Source organism: Vigna unguiculata, chromosome 9 (assembly GCF_037176805.1).
Source record: "Vigna unguiculata cultivar grain cowpea cultivar isolate G323 ecotype 2 chromosome 9, ASM3717680v1, whole genome shotgun sequence".
NCBI lineage: Eukaryota > Viridiplantae > Streptophyta > Magnoliopsida > Fabales > Fabaceae > Vigna > Vigna unguiculata.
The window spans coordinates 10114695-10135583 of record NC_140800.1 but is presented as its reverse complement, the minus strand read 5'-3'; the positions used below and the strand labels follow the sequence as shown (position 1 = coordinate 10135583).

Genomic DNA, 20889 nt, shown 5'->3' with positions numbered 1-20889 from the left:
CAGAGACAACTCACCACTATACAAACAACGTTAACTAGAATATAACGGGAGGTACTAAATTGATCCCCTTTACAAAATATGGGTACCAAATTGAACCTTCAAAAATCTCAGGGACTAAAATGAACAAATTCAAACAATTGGGGGACCAAATCAATAATTATATCATATTTATTTTAGGCTTTATTATGTTTTGATTTCATGATAAATTTGAAAACAGTTTCGACGACCCAGATTGGTCAGGCTGACCCTACTACCCAATCGAGCTGGTCTGACTCGACGACCGAGACGGGTCAGGCCGACAAGGAAACCTAAACGGGTTGGGCCGGCCCGACGATTCAAACAGGTCTGACCAGCCTGACGATTCAAACAAGTCTAACCAGCCTGACAACCCATATGGCCCAACATGTTTAGCTTATTTAGCCCGCTTGACACCTCTAGGTCGTCCGACCCGTGTGGGTCGTCGGGCCTGCATGTCCTATTTGGGTCATTGGGCCCGACTGACTTGTATGTGTTGTTGGGCTCGCCCCATCCGTTTGTGTCATCGTTGGGCCAACCTAGTACGTCTGGATCATCGGGCTCGCTTGACATATCTGGGTTCGTTAGGCCCGGCCGACTTGGTTGTGTCATCGGGCCAACTCGGTACGTTAGGGTCGTCGAGCCTGCCTGACACATTTGGGTTGTTGGGTCCGCCCAGCCCGTGTGTCGTTGGCCCGCCTAATTCATATGGGTCATTGGTCTCGCCCAACTTATTTGGGTTATCGGTCTTGTTCAACCCGTTTATGTTGTCAGGCCAGTCCGGTCTGTTTGGTTCCTTAGGCCTACCCGGCCCGTCTAGCTCGTTGAGCGTTCAGAGTGTGAGATTGAGTGAGAAGAATTTCAAATTCTACCTATTTTGAGGGTATCTGAATTTCTACTAATTTAGCTAATTAAAATACTTCAAAAAAAATGCTTGCATTTTAAATGTTTTTTAATTTCTCTATCCAAACAAAACATTTGATTATAAAGAAATCTAAATTCTTCAAAAAATTGAATTCCTTCATTAGCGGTGGAAAATAAGGTTGAGCGGTGGCAATGCTGATGTGTAGAAAATAGGTATTTAATCATGTTCTCTTATAGGGTTTTGGGGATTCCTCATTTTGCACGATAGAGAAACACTTTTGGGTGCTTGGAGAGCCTCCTGTAGTTTGCTAGGGGTGTTGGGAAGTTATACTACTCCTCATTGGGTCTTCTCCTCCATTCATGGTGGTATTCCCCCTTTTTGTGGTTGGAGAGGAAAATGGGTTACAATTTGGAGATGGAGACATGAATGAGAGGCATAATTGAAGCATGGAGTGGCTACCAATAACCTTTGAAGAAGGCTTGCATCTTATCTTTGGTTTACATTTCTTCCCTATCTCTTCTATTTGTAAACCCTAGATTCTCCACCGTGGAGAGCTAACCCTATTTGTTGAGATTAGATGTAATGAACTAAATTCTTGTCTAATTTATATAATATATATATATATATATATATATATATATATATATATGTACATACATATATATATATATACATACATATATATATATACATACATATATATATATGTATATATACATACATACATATATACATATATGTATATATGTATGTATGTATGTATATGTATATATGTATGTATGTATGTATGTATATATACATATATATATATATATATATATATATGTGTATATGTATATATATATATATATATATATATATGGATGTCAAAAAAATTTGTATTTGTGAGTATCCGCGAATAAAACCCGCAATGGATAGAAAATGGATATTGTAAATGGATATGGGTAAACAGGTACGAGTATGTTTTATACCCGCATGTTAACGGGGCGGGTACGAGTATCATAGTATGCGTACTCATGGATATCAATACCCGCTATACTCTAATTTAAATTAAAAAAAAATTAAAAAAACATGATTAAAACATTAACACATTAATTTTGAATGGATTATTTCTTATCAATTGGTTTCAAAAAATCTTCATTTCTTTGTTAACTATCATTCATCACTATTTAAGTGGGTTATTTGCACTTTGTTTAAAATTTATGAATGTTATACATTGTATTTTTATTTGAATTTATGGTTAAAATATGTTGTTAAATATTAAATTTTCCTTTAGTAAATACCTAGAGTACCCGTGGATATATGTGGATACCAAAAATAATATGCATGTACCCGAATAATGGATACATACACGAATATGGGTACAAATATAGGGCGAATATTTATCTAGCGGATAGGGTACGAGAGAGCTATTACCCGTACAATTTTCAAATTCAAGTTAGTATTTGATTTTTGTGCTTAATGCTTGTTTTGACTTGACTACCCATGGCTTGTTTGTTGGTTCTTGAGGTGTGCACTACAAGAAAATTGTATATTATCAATGAAAGATTGACTACCTAATGGAGCTTGTATATAGGGATAAAACATAATTCATTAATAATCTTAAGACTCTTGAACTTAATGCATGATTGCTTGTTGATAATCAAAGGTGTTGTACTTTGATAAGTTATCATAGTCTCAAAGTCACTAGGAATATGATTTGAGTAAACTAGTGAGTTGATTTTTACTTAAATTTGGAATTGAGATGTTTGTGAATGCATAAGAATGAAGTGAATGAAATTTAATCTCGACTATCATATATAGTATTTGTTAAATTTTTGTTGCATACCAATTGTTTGATAAAATACCAAAAAGAGTTTCTTAGTGTTTTTTTTTTTTTGTGAACTGTGTTGTCATGTGTTGCACAAGTCCCTGTGAAGAGAACGATATTTATTAGTTGTTACGTGCGACCCGTGCACTTGCCGCTTTTCATTAACAGTTGTCTTTATTTATTTTGATAAAAACTTAAGTATTAAGTCAATAGAGTTAAAATATTTAGACTTAATTAAGTTTTAAGTCACTGAGAAATATAAAACTTTTCAATTGATTTTCTACTAAATTTTTGTGGTTTATGAAGTCGTCAAAATTTTAAAACTTTTCAATTGAGTCCCTACTATTAAATATTTTTGCTAACTACGTGATATGGTTGTTAAGAGGGACAAATCTAGAAATTTAAGAAAGGAGAGGCCGAAAGGAAATAAAATTTTTAAAAAAAATTAAATCACAATAAATAAATACATGATACCTCTTATTTAAGTTGTGCATGTTGTTTCTTCATGTCATAAAATTCATCGAAAATAGAATTTGTATCAAACTTCTTACAATCCTTCTCTCAATGTAGGTAATCAAACAATTAGCTAGAAATTCATCTTTTATCTTGTTTTTTGGTCAATTTTTCACAATCTCAATAGCTGAAAAAGATCTCTCAGTAGTAGCAGTTGAAAAAGGTAAGTTGATACCAATCAAATTAAATAATAAACGAAGGAATAAGTCAAATATTTTCTTGTTTTCACCAATCCTTGATAAAGCTCAGAAATTGATGACAGATTTCTCATTTCATAATGAAATGGAACATCAAGTTCACAATGTTAAGCTTGTATTCTAAGATACAACTTTTACTATTTTGTAAAATCATTAAAATAAAACTTTATTGCCAATTCACAAATTTTCTCCACATTGATTGATTTGTAAAGCCCTTTTGGATCTATAATTGCACTCAAGGTAAATAACTTCACCATATTATCACAAAAATCTACTATTAAGCCCCTATAACTAGGTATCAAATGTAGCAATGAACAAATCATTACCTTTAAAATCACATGCTTGAAAAGTGAGTCATCGGACTACATCAATGGAATCCTTTATGTGTAATCGATTGTTTGCAATAATTCAATACTTTGCCTGTTGAATACCTTCTCAATATGTTAAGATTGAGCCATTATATCATCACAACATTTTAAACATCCTTTATGCAGTGAACCCTTCATGACATAAAAATGCATAATTCTTTCCATCATTGATTAATTTTCCAATTCCTAAATCTCAATATAGAAAAAGAATTTCTTCCATCATTTCGATCATCGTGATTATTATTGAACAAGTAGCATGGTAAACAAAATGCAACATCCTTATGGGGTGAATATTCTAACTAACTAGAAAACCTTTTAAACTAAGAAGGTTGGAAACATTATATTGGTAGGTTGATATGGTTAAGCTTTTATGTAAGCTCTACAAATCTTGTCACGTTAGTCAACATGATATTGCCAAATAAAAAAACGTATTCCTAGATCTCTCTAGTGAAGAGATGCCAATTTCATTTTCTTCTACTCTAAGAACTTTAGATTGAGGTTGTTCAATGAAAGGTTACAACTTGAAAATCACTTTGAAGTGTGAGAGACACGATGACTTCTTGACAAAAGAATTGTATTTGGTTTCTGAAGCAAGTTTTGTCACCTTTAGAATAATATGACTATCTCTTGTTAAGACTGATATCAAATCACATCATCTTGCGCTTCCTGTTTTGTTTATAGTAGCATCTAGCTCTTATTTTTCGGTCATTTTTTCCTTTGTATAATTCCACATAAAATTGTGTTGTCTTTTTTTTTGTCACTTTGAGTATGACTTCTACTTTTTACCAATAACCTTTGATCATAAGTATAATTGTAATTTTCGTGAATTTCATGTTACTTATCAGGTAAAATATGTAAAACATAATAAATCATTTTTGTTTATTATGACAAAAATGTGTCTAGTGAACATAATTAAAATATTTAATATTTTCACCTTATAAGAATTTAATTCTTTTTTATATCAACACTTACCTATGCTAGTGAATTTAAGTTAAAAAAAATTTTTTTTATTAATCTTATGTATTTTTGCGCTAATGTGAATAATAAAAATATTTTTAATTGGTAATAAACATTAATATTCTTGAAACAAAGTGAATATCATGTAAATACCTCTTTCATTAACTGTTTTGATAGGTACCAACAAAAACTGCTTACCCATAATATCCCATGAAAGATTCAAACATAAAACTCAGCCATACATCACGTGAAATTAATTAAAATATAATAATAATATAAAAAAACATATTTTTATTTAATTATAAATTAATATACATGACGACATGGACAACTTTTATTTATATAATTATTTAAAATATTTTCTGCAAACTTTTTATATTAATAATAACATATCAAAATTAAACAATAATAACAATAAATCCAAGGACGAAAATTACCTCCAAACGAAAAGCTGGTGAGGCCTTACAGACAGTTGGACCACCAAACACCCTTTTCATGGGCCCATGACGCGTATGAATAATTAATGCACCAACTTCACACCCAGTACTAAACAATAGTATAACTATTTTTGTTATTAATTTTATTTCTAAAATATATAAATATTATTTTTAACTGAATCTCATTAAAAATGTGAAATAAAAATACGCGATTCAAAATTATTTTCGATTACACTTGCAATAATAACATAAGTCTTTGTTTACAATTTAATTAAACAAGTTGAATAAAATTTGAAGTACAATATTGAAGGTAAACAATTTTTATCTGAAAGACAACTTATATCCTTTATAAGAAAAATTATTATTCAACTAAAAATCATCTTCTATATAATTGAGTTAATTCTTTAGGCAAAAGAAGTTGTGTATACAATAATTTAACTGAAATTTTATATATATATATATATATATATATATATATATATATATATATATATATATTTGTGTGTCACTTAAAGCTTTTAAAATGGAATAAGATGTAAAGTTATAACTTATTATTTCAATGAATTTATAAAATAATTTATCTTCAACGCCCCATGAGTTTAAAGCTACTCAATTCATTATAGAAAAAAAAAATTAATTAAGAGTGTACAAATATTCTTTACAAATTTCTAATTATAAAATAATCAACAATAAATATTGATGTGAGAAAATTCTTTGCAAACTTTAAGGACATTTCATAATAATTACTTTTTACTTTTTTCTTTCTCTCATTTTTTCCTACATCTATCATTTTGCCCATGAACAAATCAAAATCGATCATGTGACTTGTAAAGGTTTATTAACACTTAGGACATCCCTTTAAATTTGGTAGCTATTTAAAAGTGATATAAATATGCCAATTATAAAGTTATACTAATAAAAACAAAGGTTATATCTTTATTTGTTTAAACTTATAAAAAAGAAAATATCAAATGTGTAAAGAAAGGCACTAATGTGTTAATAAATACATACAAGTCATGTGATGTACGATTCTGCACTGATCATTTAAAGAGTCAGTTTCTAAAGTTCAGGGAAACAAATAATTCTTCCAATTTGGAAATGTTTTTGTGCACATCAACAGAAAGGAAAATGTAGTTGTTGTGTACATGTTAGTGCACTTTTTTCATAAAATTTCATAAAGCTAATTTTAATTTGTTTAACTTTTTCATAAAGCTAATTTTAATTTGTTTAACTATATTGACAGATTAAGCAGTTAAAAATACTCAGTACCAGATTTGAATGCAGATTAGGAATCTAAAAAATAACTGAGTGATAGTGAATGAAAGAAAAACTTAATTAAAAGTGAGAAGATTAAAAAATGTAATTTTTTAAATTCAACTTTCTTTTTAATCTTTTGCTAATAATTTTTGTTTCTGTCATTTGATTCCCTTCCAACCTACCATGACAAAATATTGTACCTGACATTAAATAAAAGCACAAAAGAAAAAAAAAATTACATTTGCAAAGACTAAGATTAAAAAAGAAAAGCAATTGGCAGGTACAAAAAAGAGGGAATGAGTGAGAATCATGTGAAGTGCCGCCACTCTTTCTCTCTCTTCATCAGTCTCTGGTTCAATCAAAAGCTTCAATCTTTTACAATCCAACAAAACACCCACTTCTGTTTCCTTTCTGGTTAAGCTATTCTCACAGTTTTTTCTTGTTGTTGTTCTTTGTGTTTGTTCCAATGGCTGCTACTGCCCCAAGATTCATCAAGTGTGTGACCGTTGGGGACGGAGCTGTAGGGAAGACCTGCATGCTCATTTGCTACACCAGCAACAAATTCCCCACGGTGTGCATGTTTTCTTCCAAATCTTTTATGCTTTGAAGAGATCAATTTTCTGAATTGCTTCCATTTAATGTTGCTATGCTGTAATTGTTCACTCTGTGTGCATATGCATCCTGAATTCTGCTGCTCAGTTCCGTTGAAATCGTCTTAATTAGCCTAAAGCAAATTCTTTTGTATGTGTGTTGAATACAGAAAGTAATCCAGTTATTATCCTGTAAAATTTCATCATTGAGTTCATCTGATTTGGCTTCCCCCCTATGTTGATCACCAGGACTATATTCCCACTGTGTTTGATAATTTCAGTGCCAATGTAGTTGTTGAAGGCGTAACTGTCAATTTAGGCCTTTGGGATACAGCTGGTATACTTACTGAGACTTGTTATAATGCTTTTCTGATTTTATATTATGCGGGGAGGGGAAGGATTCATGTAAAACTGAAAAGATTGAATTAAAGCTTCTTCAGATTGTACACTATACTCTCTCTTTTTCTTCAGTATATTAATTTGATACCTGCTATTCTAGAACACTTTATTTACACCAAGTACTCCCAGCAGGAGAGTTTCTGGAAGTGATTCAGAATGCAATTTCAGTAAACAAGTAGTGGTATAAGTGTAATTGGATCCAAGGGAGGGGTTTGTGTGTTGAAAGGCAAAGGTTTTTGTTATATTGTATATGTTTGCAATACCTTCCTTAGGGCAAGAGGATTACAACAGGCTGAGGCCATTGAGCTACAGGGGGGCAGATGTGTTTGTCTTGGCTTTTTCTTTAGTTAGTCGAGCAAGCTATGAGAATGTGCTGAAGAAGGTATGCTTCAGTGCTTGTATCTCTGAATTGGTATTTTCATGTCTTTGCAGATTTCTCTTTTGTTCTCTAATTTCTATGCACTCTCCAGTGGATCCCTGAGCTCCAGCATTTTGCCCCTGGCATCCCATTGGTATTAGTTGGCACCAAATTGGGTAAGTCATCCTTCACCTGTGTTAATGTTTGTCTTAGTCTAGTGCTAATTTGTCTTCTAATTGTAGGCTCTTTTGTTTATCAATACTTCATAAAGCATCACCCACATATGACCACACACAGATTTATTGATCTCTTTAACAATAGTTTACATCTCCTTCATCACATATTAGTAATCCACTAAGGAAATTGTTTTCAGACATTGCAAATGAAAATTGCTTGACAGGAAAATTCTATTGCAACCATGACATATCATTGATGCCATCTACTTAAATTGGATTAAAGAAGAACTCAGTGCTATATGCTTTGAAAGGCTATTCTCATAGTGTAGCTTAAATGCTCTAATCTCTTTTATTAAATAATCTTCTCAAAAGGAAGCCTAATCTTTTTCACCAAAATTTAGAATTTGAAAATAAAGGAGTTGTCATGATACGGAAGCATCATGACAATTGCTTCATAATGCAAGTTTTCACCATCAACTCTCATACTACTGCCACTCAATTAGAGGAAAGAAAACTTTATGCAAGATTTGAAAAATTATGACAATAATGAGTAACATAATCATAAATTCTTTAGTCAACAATTAATCTTGGTATGCTTCGATTCATTTGACAATTTGCATAATTAAGTATTTTGATTAAATAGTTTTTGTCTTTTATTTCATACAATAGACATAATCCTCCTCTACTTCAACATTTTGCTATTTTTTACTTCATCATATCCTAAAACATTAGTTGCGTATACTTCATCATGTCCTAAAACAATACTTAGCCATAGCTTCTATTTCAAGATAATATTTCTATTTCAATAGCAAATTAGTATTAGAACAAGATTGTAAAAGTAGAAGGGAAAATGAAAACAATTTCGACATCAATGTTCAATTAATATGGCAGTAGTTTAACATGCATTGCTATTATGTGTGATGGGCATGCAGATCTCCGGGAAGACAAGCACTATATGGCTGATCATCCAGGCTTGATGCCCGTGACCACTGAGCAAGTACAAATCTTCCATCACTAAATGTGTATAGAACTCAGCACGCAATGATTTTTATGAAGTATTGGTTTTCTTGTTTGGTTCTTTTGTTCATTACTAGGGTGAGGAACTCCGTAAACAGATTGGAGCAACCTATTACATCGAGTGCAGCTCAAAAACTCAGCAGGTATATTTAAGTACCATCTTTTTCTTACAATTGTTTGTACATGAAGAAATAGCACACAATATGATGCATCTTGTAGAGGAATGCAATTTAAAATAAAATAAATTATGGTAGGTGGGTCATGTTTGGATGATGTGCAATAATGTAAATCACCCATGCGTTACCCATATAGCTTTTTTAACAACTTTTTTTCTCAATTTGAAGTAAAATCGAATTCATGAAGTTGGGCCATGTTTTTATTATTTTGTTGTTTCATATATCAAATAATTATGACTTCTTGAAAAAATGTTAAAGAAATGTAATGTAAAATAAGGATGTAGGATTACTTGTTAGATCGGAGAAGTGAGTTACCTAAAAGGTGCCACTTTCCATGCTTTTCAGATCCTAAAATGCATTTTATTTGATCCGAAATGCATGGAAAGTGCCACACGATAACTGTGAAGTAAAGAAGAAAAAGCTCTTATATTATAAAAAGTAAACTTGTCTAATATCTAATTATGGGATCCATTTAATTAATTTAAGAACCTCAAAAGGTAAAATTCAGTTGTTGGGATGGAGATAGCCTTATATAGAATGTGGAAATTTGTTAAATTATGCAAAAGGTGCCAATACACCATTACTCCAATCAGATGCTTTCCTAGCTGTAAACAATTGTGAAATGTAGCAATATCATTTAGTATTGCTCATGTGATGTGTTTGTTGTTAAAGGGTCTATTATTGGTGTATCTCAATTTTGGTATGCCAGATATTTTTCATCAGTTTTTGCGGATACTTACTTTGATGTTTTAACAAATATTCCGCATGAAACCACTTTTTCGCAACACCATTGCAGAATGTGAAGGGAGTTTTTGATGCTGCAATAAGAATGGTGATCAAGCCTCCACAAAAGCAAAACGAGAAGAGGAAGAAAAAACCTCGAGGCTGTTTCCTGTGAGTACACTTTTTCTGTATTATATCTAACACTTTTTCCTTTGACACCTCACTATTTTCATTTCAACAATTTTATATTAGTCTCTCTCGAAAAGTTACCCACTTTATATTCAAATATTTTATTTGTTGGTTGTACTTACTCAAAATTTATTGAGAATCAACAACTGATAAAATAGTTAGTAACTGGTTAGGTTAGGTTACCAATACTTAAGGAAAACAATAATGAATAACGTCGCAACTCCCATTGAACCAACCACTTAGCTTATTAAATGGAATGCACAGTGACAGTTAAAGTGTGAAAAAAAAAAAAATATATATATATATATATATGCACATGATAAAATTTGTACTATAGTTTGGTTTGGCTTGTTTTGAATGTTACAATATTAGTGCTTGTGAGTTTTGGTTCTTGGATTTAATCTATCTCAGTGAAAATGCAGAAATGTGTTGTGTGGAAGGAACATTGTTCGTCTTAAATGAAAGACTACGTTAGTATTTCATCCAAAGGTTTGATTTTAGAAATATGAACTTGAATTCTAATGACTTGGGTGGAGTTTGCAGAGTTGGTACTTATATTTGGTTGTTTTGAATTTGATTTCAGGGTAGGTTTTAATGTACTGAGGAAAATGAAACAGTTGCACCATATAGTCATGTAAAGAAAGCACAAAGTGAGTTTGTTAGCTAGCTACCACTTATTTAAATTATGAATTTAATCTAGTTTCAGTGTACATATATGAGCTGTCATTATCTGAGATTCAAACTAAATTAACTTTTCAGATTATTACTACTAATTAAAGTGTGCTGAATTGTTGTATTGTTGATAATATAGGAGTACTGAATGTTGGATCATTGTGGAGTATAAACCCATATAAGCTACTATTTGAGAAAGTTATTTCATTTCTCTAATGATATGACATTTGACCCAACCATCTTCTTCTAAGAAAATTTGGGCCTCCAACTTTGATCAGTTAAGAGAACAAAGGTTACAATTATGGCCATGTTTTTTCTATAAATAAAAAATAAATAAATTATAAACTAATTTGGATAAAAAAATTGATTTAACTTCTTTATATTTCTAAGTTTTATGTTTGTACAATAGTTAATTTGAATTGATAAATACTGTCTTTTTCTTTTTTCTCTCTCCAAGAGTTACGAGAATAAATTTATGAAAAAAGCATTACCCAACATAAAGACTTCATTTTCGAATAGCTTTTTATTAATTTATGATTCTTGTTACTCTTTAAATTTATATTATTTTGAAAATAAATTTTCTTTATATTCAATCTCGTTCATCTTTATTAAGATCACCGGTAAAAGAAATTTAATTCTTTCTACGTTTATTTTAATAATCAAACAACTTTTATAAAACAAATAAAAATGGTACTATCCAAGTCAAATAATTATATTAATATTTCTAATTTTTAATATTCACAGCAAGTTCAAAAAAAAAAATTACATCTAATATATCTATTTAACTCTTTTAAAATAAAAGTAAAATCTTTAAAATTAGATATATCAAAACAAAATTACATTTAATTTATCTATTTAATTCTTTTAAATTAAAAATAAAATCTTTAAAATTAGATATTTCAAAACGAATTCAAATCAATAAACCAACCCCTCAACTCTAATTCGTAGCAAATAGTTGAATATTTTAATTTTTTAAAATATGATTTAAACTGAATTAATATACATATTAATTAATCAGATTAGAAACAAAATCAAGTTGAAGGTGAATTTGCTTAATTTAAATTTACCAAACAAAAATGAACAGTTACAAATTTTATCTCAATGGTAACCCACAAATCCATGGTAAGTAAACATATACAAACTTTCTGACTCAAATTAAATTAATTCCTTTTAATCATCATAAAGAACTTGTTAGTTTTGAACATGTTAGTCTCCTGTTAAAGTTAATTTTCGGTTTAATTACTTCATTGAAAACATAAGCTAATCCCATCTTTTAAACAAGCTAGAACCATGCAACCTCATTCCTGTTATACCCTTTTCCAACTTAACACCGACCACGAAATGCCACCAAACATTCTTATAGTCCATCTCACAACATTACAAGAACAAGCAATGATATACAGACTGGCAGACTGGCGAATGAGAGTGAGTGTGGTGGATAGAGATTTCTCTGTATGACACGGAATTAGCCAGTTCCAGAAAAACGACAAAGTATCACAGTTCTGACTTTGATTAACATATCGGGTAAAAAAATTAGCAACGCCAAATTTGCACGACTCTATACAAAAACAAATCCAGTTATAATGAAAACACGACGCTAGTTAAGGTTAGCGTTAGCGTGTAAATATCAACAAGATCAACTAGAAACGGCGATTCGATGATTAAATGTGAAGGAAACTGGTACACAGTAAACATATATCGATCACAGCAGAGCAAGAAACTTGTCAAAATTTGTTGGTCCCTAGGCCCAACAAACATAAGAAAAGATTTTAACTTAAGCTTCTGAACGCAAAAAGAGGATTTCTACTTAAAGCAATTCTACAACCCAATTTGCATCACTGGAAGTGCTGAGACGGAAAATTTTGCTCCACTACATATAGATATATATGCAACAAGTATGGTCCCCTATTTACGAACGAAAAAATGATGTAGGGACATATAACTAGTTCCCATTGGAAATATTCCTGTAAAATATATTTGATAAACTATGGGAATGAGGGTCATCCATGGAAATTGACCATCCCCCATCCACAAATCACTGAAGACAACACATTTAGCATACAAACAATTACTTAAGAGGCATGACAACTTTCGATTGAGAATCACCAAAGAAACGTAAAAAAGATGAGAGCCACATCAGGCTGCAACGGAGCAGGATTTCTCAATGAAAATGGGACAGAAGACTGCCCACAGAGAAATTGCAATAGCATTTATTCCATTATGATTTAAATATATTTCTTAACGAAAAAAGTAACAACCTCCACTGAATTACACCAGCATGACACAGGATATATTTTCAGATCTTTTCCCACAAGTGACCAAGTGTTACAAACATTTGAATATACAAAACTAAACACTTACAAGCATTTGTGGGCATCAGATTGTATGATTGATTATATAGATTGCTATTGCCATGAGGATTGGTTGTAGCCATCCCACCCACCATCAGGCTCCTTCCTCTTCCGAACACTACCTGCAAGCTGAATCCTTGCTTGCTCCTCAGCTAGGGCCTGTGAACTAGCAACAGAAAGTTGCCTAGATGGAAGAGGTGAACTCTCATCTCTCCCCTCCATTTCTGAACACCCAGGTCCAGCATTAAGATCTAAACCCTGCCTTGTCCATTTTCTACTGGTCTCAGCACTACCACTATTGTTACCTTCCGGAAGACCAACAACATAGGGCCTGGGGTAGTGAGATGAAACTGTGCCAGCAGGCCCCATTAACTGTGAATTTACTGCAGGGAAGCAAAGCCGATTGGCTGATGTTGGATATACATAAGTAGTTGACCCAGCAGAAAACGAAGCTGATGGAAGAGGGAAGCTGGAGTTAAAAGGGAAGACGGGATATTCAAATGGAGCAGATGGATATGACACTGCAGGAGAAGATGACAATACTGGGGTCCTATAAATATCAGGTCCGAATGGGTTGCCACCAGCAGCGGGAGTCAACAACCTTTGTGGCCCATTAGGAGCAACAATTGAAAAGGGTTGATCACCTCTATCAGGCATAATTGAAGATATTGTGACAGCAGAATAGGTGTTGCCACTGGAAGGAAGCCAAGAGAAGTTGCCTGGCTCAGCAGTAGCCACTCTAAGTCCAGAAACAGGTAATTGAGATGTCACATTGCTCCTGGCGTGCGGAGAGAACAATGAGGATTCAGTGGTGATTTCCTCAACAGAAGGTCCATTGTTCAAATCAAAGTCCCTATGCACATTCACTTCTCTAATTGGTGGACCACCCAATGATGACTTCCCCTGCATAGTTGGCACATCAATTTTATGATTAATGTTCAAGCAAATGCCCATGTCGGAAGCATCATCCACTTGGTTTAAGTCAAGACCAAGCCCTCCAGAGCTGCGAACAGGTGAAGGTATTTTACTGCATACAGGATCATGACTATCAGTTGCAAGAGATATAGAATTTGTGTGTCGAGCACAAGAAATGTCATCAAGTATTCTTTCATCGGCCACATTCAAGTCAATATCCAATGGTGCTCGACTCTGCTTTCCAGCTGGAGCATCAGGAATAGGGGTAGCTGATGTACCAAAAGGCATTTCCATAACTTTCCTGGGTTCAGCTGGCCTGAATGCACTGGTGGCAGCTGATCCCTTCCAACCAATTTCCCCTTTACTTCTCAATAAATCTTCAGGAGGCACAAAGTGCCCCTTAGCTGCAGACGCCAAAGTGACTGGGGCAAGAATACCACAGGAGATAGATGAAGCAGGAAATGGGACAGGACTGATCAATCGACCAGATGGTGCACATCCAGAATTGGCAATGCTATTGAACTCACATCTTCCATCATCTGCATTGAGCCCTTCATTTAAATCAAATTCGACCTTTGCATCCGCATCTGACACAGCTGCAGCAGACATGGAAGAAGCATCTGCAGTGGTAGAGGTGCACTCCTCAGCCTCCTCTGCTTCTGAGGACGTCAACTTCAACCTTTTAGAATCGTGATGCTTATTGATTTCTTGTGAAACAACACCAGGTGAATCTTCAGGAAGATCCTCTCTAGAAGGTTGGTCACGAACAATTTTTGTTTCTAAATTCTCCTCTACATGTTCAGCAACAAGACCAGTCACAATAGAACATGTACCTCTATTCTCAGGCATGGTCAAGGAATCACTTTCAGACTCATTTCTTTTACTTCTAGACTGATTGACATGATTCTCAGCATCAACATCATCAGTTTTGTCAGATTCCCGTTCAGGGCAGTCTTTAGGAACCTTGTCAACACCAGAACCAGAAGAATGGAGTCCATTATCATCTTTTCCTCTTGCCAAATCAGACTGAACAAGTATAGCAGGAGGCCTTTTAACTGTCTGTCCACTGCCACTTGATCCTTCAGCACAGTTATCACTCTGTACATCCACTTCAACAGCTGTATTTGACAATTTTTTAGATACTTCTGCCTCAACGTCTGCAACACAATTGATCTTATCATGAATTTCGCCAGAATTCACTCCCTGAACAACCTCCTGTAGCTGCTTGCTTCCATCACCATTTCCAGCTTCTTGTACAGAACTTTCAGCAAAACCACCCAGTGAAGTAGGTCCAGATTTTTCATTTAATTTTCCTTTGCTTTCCATAGTTTCAGCAACCTGTTGTAAATCCATAGTACATGCATTAACACGCTTATTTAGCTCTCTTGCAGCTTTCCCTCCAGAAGCTTGAAAATCAGAATCGCTTTCATCATTTGCCCCTAAATCACCTGTTACAGAAGCCAGATTCTTATGTTCAACATCAAGACCATTATTTGAGTGGCATTCATCACGAACAAGATTTTCTTCAGAGCACTTAACACCATTGTCTGTGCATGACTGTTCAACAGTAGGTGTGTTTCTTTCTGGAGATCCAGCTGGAGTTAACAATTCAGATTTCAATATCTCTCCAGCAGCCACACTAGCAAGAAGATTCATTCCACCATCATCAGCTTCAGAGTACTTAACACCTTCAATTAAAGCATTTATTGAGCTGTAGGAAGCATCCTGCAAATTGCCAGCTTTATTTTCATTTCCAGATGATGATGAGGCAGCTTTTGATACCTCCAATGCCTTCTTACAATCATTGCCAGTGCGACAGTGCTCTTCATCAGTAACTGCAGCAGGTGACCCATCACCCTCATCAGAGCCAGTCAATACCTCCTTAAAATCATTACTCTGCCAAGATTCAGTATTAATATCTGAGCCAATATTTACTCGATAAAGGTCGTTCTTTTCCTTTGGGCTGTTATCAGACTGATCATGCTTCTCGGGAAGAACAGGAGATGAGGCTCGACTATTCATGATTGTAGGATCATCAAAAGAACCAGCACTGACACTTTGTGCAGGACTTCTACCTTGATTTGGAATTTTAACAATCAGCTTTGGAATATTACCCTCAAGAGAAGTTCCATCAACTGCTTTATCCATTAATCCAGGTTGAGATATCTTTTCTGAAGTTATATTTTTGTGCGAGGAGGAATTCCTGCTTGATCCAGTTTCCCTTTGCCCTCCAGATGGAGATGAACCTGAAAATCCATTAATGGATTTTCGATGTCGTGAAGAGCCTCCAGAAATCTTATTCGCACTCATTGCAGTAGAGCTTCTGGCATCTTCCTTTACAGAGTGACCTCCAGTTTTAGCATGGTCACTAGAACAAGATTGACTGTTGTTGTGAGATTGACTAGAACTACAACTTTTCTCATCCCTTACATTTGCCATGGGAAGATCAGAACCTCCATTGACAGCAACAATACGAGGCTGACCATCTTTTAAATTTGCAGTCACAGCTGCAGGTGACGGCACTGATTTTGCAGGCCCTGGAAATGCAGATGTTGATGCAGATCTAGTAATATTCTCTCCCTGGACAACCTTCACAGAGGTGGTCTTGGAAGCAGAAAGCTGCGTAACTGAACTCTTCATGGCAACATCTGATGATGCACCTGAATGTCTATTCCCACCTTGACCAACATCAGAAGGACGTGATTTGGCAGGCCAGTGGACATTGGGACCTGAACCAGACTTTGCATCATTTATATTCATTTCAGCTTCAACACGTTTCTTCCATGTATCAACTAAACCTCTTGCTTTCCTCTGAATTTCAGCATTTTTGTGACTTCGCAGATGATTCACAGATTTTCCAATGTTGCATGTTTGTAAAGCCTGAAGATTTACTGGAAGTTTATCAAGTGCCCGAAGCAATACCAACAGAAATTCCTCTGCAGATTTATCACCGTCACCAATCTTCCCTTTATGGACCTCTTGGAGCCATTCATCAAATACAGGCAAACCCCTTTGCTGCACAAACTGACTAAGACAATCTAACTTATCTGTTGCTGCAACGACAGCTGCAAGCAATGACCGGCTAGCTAAATCTATTTTCTTCTCATTTCTATCAGGAACCATCAGCTGCACTAATTTTTCAACTCCTTCACCATCAACAAGCCCTCCCTTCTCAGTAATTTTTGCAATCTCTGTCTTGAAAAAGTTATCATGCCTGAAATTACCAGAATCCCCATCCTCAGTTTTTATTGATCGTTCTCGCTTGGCAGACTCAGAGCCTTGATCTGCCCTTTCCCTTTTCCTCCCCTTAATGTGAGAAGGAAAGGAAGAAGTACTGTTCTGGACACTATCTGAAGCAGATTTTAGTTGAGATGTTGATGTTGGACTACTCATAGGCTTAGGAGAACGGCCACCCGGCTGCACTGTTGCATGCATTTCTACACAATTCCTGTATAATAGTTTATCTACTTCTTCTTGACAATCCTGGGATGATGAGGACAAAATAAGCTGAGAAAAGACTGAGCACCACCAAAAAAAATCATAACAGAAGGGAACATATGAAAGAAGAAACTTACATTAATATAATCTTGATCATTTAACCACCATAAACACTTGTTTGCAATGTCATAAACCCTCCTGCACAAAAATGAAGAAATCCCTGGTTGAAGTTCTGCCCCCTTAGGAAGAAATGCAACTTTACAAGGATGGAGCAGTGCTTCAGCATCAATCTCATCCTTATGGAAGGTGTAGAAGACTTCGTTTGGAGCAGCCTCCAAAGGCACGCCCTTGCTGAGTTTTACTTCAATAGATCGATAGAGCCAACTAACACCAAACTTCAATTTTTTATCTTTGCCAATTGTCAGATAACGAATTATACCAATATATGGTGGGCGATCTTCAGATGGTTTGAAGAGAGCACATTCACCAACACTAATTTTGCGACGGTCCTATGATTTGAGAAGACAAGGAATCCTTAGCGAACTATTTGAATTCAATCAACATAAACATAATGTCTCAGTGCTTCGCATTTAGAATAAGTCATATTAGGTATTCCGAATATTTTATCTTACACTTATTAGGAGCTGCTTCCTTAAAAAGAATATTCACAAGCACACGTTCTTCTTTGGCATTAGAATTAAAATAAGTTTAATTAAAGAAGCAAGAAATCACCACTAAACACCCAAAATAAGTCCAAAGCACAGCAGCATGATCTAAACCAAGAACGGATAATTTCAATAAATTTACAAAGGAGCTCATAGATCTTTACAGAAAAGGGCCCGAGCCTAAACTCAAAGGATATATTTCTCTGCCTAGTTATAGGCCAAAAAACCCACACCTGACTACATAACTCATTGGTCCTTTCAATCAATGACAAAATATGTGGACTTACCAAATAATAGAGTAAAACAGACAGACTTACCAATGGAATCAATTGATAATTTCTCATTTAATTACGTTTTGTAAAAGCAGTTTACTTTAACACAGTGTAATAAACCGAAAAACCAATAAATCAGTTCGTTCATCTTTTCAAAGTAGTAGATGTTTAAAGGAAGTCATTATATACTGTCCATTTTAGTGAAATACAAGTCAGACAGACTATTTTATCCTTCTGGTACATTGTTACCCTTTAACAACTAGAAATACTAAAAGACAATAATACAAGTTAGAAACATAAAGCAATAACAAGAACACTTTCACGATTTACAGAAGTAACAATTTGAAACAGTAAAACTTCCGTGCATAATGACAGACTTAAATGGAGGGGAGTAACAAACAGATACACAAAACTATCAGTGAGGAAACAATCGTTAACCAAATATCAAAATCGCATGGCTACAATTAAAAATTAGAAATGGCAAGACATATAATCCATTCCATTAGAAATTAGAAATTAGAACAATTAAAAATCAACCTCTTGTAGTAATGTCAAGAAACATGATCCATTCCATTTAATGGTACTAGTTGAGAAGTATACATCCTCTAATAAATAAATAAAACTCTAATCCTAAATTCTTGATTATTGATTATTCGAAAATGAACTTTTTAAAGGCATTTTGGTTCCGAATTCAAGCCTTTGGTTCCAAATTCAGCCCTTTCTGTCTGAATTCAGCAGCAGTTCCGTGCTATAGACACATAATACACAGAGCATGCTCATCAAAAAACCTACACTTTATTTTCACATCAGTACACAGTCAGACATACATGTACACCCTTCCTTGCAGGGAAGAAATCGAAAACTTAACACACAATCGCTGTCAGACATACATGTACACCCTTCCTTACAGGGAAGAAATCGAAAACTTAACACACAATCGTGACCCCAATTACAATACCTTAAAGAATGACTTCACTGTCGACGAAGAAGACGAAGAAACATCAGCGTTCAGAGTCGAGTCACGTGTGGGGGCTTTCCACATGTGCCGAGTGCCCTTCTCACCTCCACGTCCATGCATAGCCTTGCATTTTCCCCAACGCGTACCATCAAATCCCCTCCTAATTCCACACCCAAAGCCCTCAGAACCGGCGAAACCCTAGATCCGCGCAAAACCCTAGCTCTACAACCATGCTTCCGCGAAACCCTAACAAGGACTGAGTTCTGGAAATTGGAATTGGAAGAATCGGATCCAGCCGAAGAAAAAATGCCAAAGAGGAACAATCGAAGGAAGGAACGAATTGGGAGCCGCCTTTGGATGTGAGAAGAGGGAAAGTGCGAGACTCTAGAGAGAGAAAGAAGATGGAAGAGAGAGAGTGAAAGAAAGCGTGTGGGTAAAGGGGTGAAGGGTGTACTTGGGTACTTACCTAATAGGGGCTCGGGCAGAACGGGCAGTGCGGGTAGGGAGAATGATAACGTCACAGGATGGTGAGGCGACGTGTGGAGAATGAGACTGGAGATTGGTGCCTTGGGAAGTGAGTCACCAGCATTGACTGGTCCATATGCTGCTTTTTATTTGACTTTTACTTTCTCTCTCTCTGATCTCTCTCGCTGACAAACGCCAGTTTCTTTGTTTGTTTCTTTCTTTCCTTTCTTTTTCAATTTTTTTTTTTCTTTTTTTTTTCTGTTTTTTAATTTATCTCTAGTGGGTTACTGAATGAGCTGTTATTGGTCCTGTTGGGAAGGGTATAAGGGTAATTTCTGGTGCTACAGTCCACATGGAAGCATATGATGGCAAGTTAAGGTTGTCTTGGGATGTTCCAACACCTGTTACCGTGAGAAATATATTTTTTATTGTGTTTGTCCTAGAAAATTTTGTGATACCCTCTTTACACCTCTTTTCTGCCACAGCCAATACATGGATTTCAGCCTCACAGAGCTAAGATAAGAAATTTCGCAAAAGAAATTGTAATGACCAATGAGAGTATCTTAACTTTATGTTTCTTTTCTTTTGATTCAATAGAGGTTGAGAAAGGAGAGAATGAGGAGAAAAGTGGGTGGGTACAATGGTATTGTGTAGTTCAGCAAGGTATAGTAGAAGTAGGAATGTGAAAGAAAAAAAAAAAGAATACAAGAGTGTTACATTATGAAAATATAAAAGAGCAATAAACTATACACTCAATTAAACAATTTTTAATATATTGAAAAACTAAACAGAAAGGTACCTGGATTGACCATTGTATCTGATCTCCGATCTCAATTGTAAAACAATGAAGTTTTTTTCTTAATTTCTTTTGTTCTTTTATGACGAGGAAGAGAAAGAAACAGAAATTATAATAGCTACTCTCCTATTGGATCATAACCCATTTATATAACATTAGTTAGTTTTTTTTGTAAGTTAATATTTTTAATTTGGTTTCTTCAACAAATTAGAATATTATGAATATATGCAGTTAATATTTTCATGATATTTATATACTCTTAATTATAATATAATTAATTAGATAATAAATTAACTAATAAAATATAATA

At 34.4% G+C, this 20889-nt stretch overlaps 2 protein-coding genes across 6 annotated transcripts; one reads left to right on the top strand and one right to left on the bottom strand.

Annotated features, from left to right (window-relative positions):
• The first annotated feature begins 6687 nt into the window (after window positions 1-6687).
• Window positions 6688-10955, top strand: LOC114196269 (rac-like GTP-binding protein ARAC8). 4 transcript variants are annotated; one of them, XM_085666934.1, is made up of 9 exons: window positions 6688-6990; window positions 7259-7346; window positions 7681-7790; window positions 7879-7942; window positions 8875-8939; window positions 9037-9102; window positions 9932-10029; window positions 10459-10517; window positions 10631-10955. In XM_085666934.1, the coding sequence occupies exons 1-9, from the start codon at window positions 6886-6888 to the stop codon at window positions 10633-10635; spliced, it is 660 nt and encodes a 219-aa protein (XP_085523060.1). In that variant the 5' UTR covers window positions 6688-6885; the 3' UTR covers window positions 10636-10955. The 4 variants fall into 4 exon arrangements, with proteins under 4 accessions (XP_085523060.1, XP_027942661.2, XP_085523061.1 ...); XM_028086860.2 differs by having other exon boundaries at window positions 6689-6990; window positions 10459-10536; XM_085666935.1 differs by having other exon boundaries at window positions 6690-6990; window positions 10470-10517.
• Window positions 10956-12876: 1921 nt separating this feature from the next.
• On the bottom strand, window positions 12877-19766 carry LOC114163046 (uncharacterized). Of its 2 annotated transcripts, none has more exons than XM_028047098.2 (3): window positions 19319-19766; window positions 17561-17966; window positions 12877-17468 (listed from the first exon to the last, which is right to left on the bottom strand). In XM_028047098.2, exon 3 carries the CDS (start codon window positions 17418-17420, stop codon window positions 13125-13127), a length of 4296 nt encoding a protein of 1431 aa, XP_027902899.2. In that variant the 5' UTR covers window positions 17421-17468; window positions 17561-17966; window positions 19319-19766; the 3' UTR covers window positions 12877-13124. The 2 variants fall into 2 exon arrangements, with proteins under 2 accessions (XP_027902899.2, XP_027902898.2); XM_028047097.2 differs by having other exon boundaries at window positions 17561-17932.
• Between the last annotated feature and the right edge of the window lie 1123 nt (window positions 19767-20889).

Coding starts and splice junctions, on each gene's coding strand:
- LOC114196269 (XM_085666934.1), top strand. CDS start 6,886: ATGGCTGCTACTGCCCCAAGATTCATCAAGTGTGTGACCGTTGGGGAC. Junction 6,991..7,258: donor CCAGCAACAAATTCCCCACG/GTGTGCATGTTT, acceptor GTTGATCACCAG/GACTATATTCCCACTGTGTT. Junction 9,103..9,931: donor GCAGCTCAAAAACTCAGCAG/GTATATTTAAGT, acceptor ACACCATTGCAG/AATGTGAAGGGAGTTTTTGA.
- LOC114163046 (XM_028047097.2), bottom strand. CDS start 19,438: ATGCATGGACGTGGAGGTGAGAAGGGCACTCGGCACATGTGGAAAGCC. Junction 17,933..19,318: donor CAGTGAAGTCATTCTTTAAG/GTATTGTAATTG, acceptor CTCAAATCATAG/GACCGTCGCAAAATTAGTGT. Junction 17,469..17,560: donor ATGATCAAGATTATATTAAT/GTAAGTTTCTTC, acceptor TCATCATCCCAG/GATTGTCAAGAAGAAGTAGA.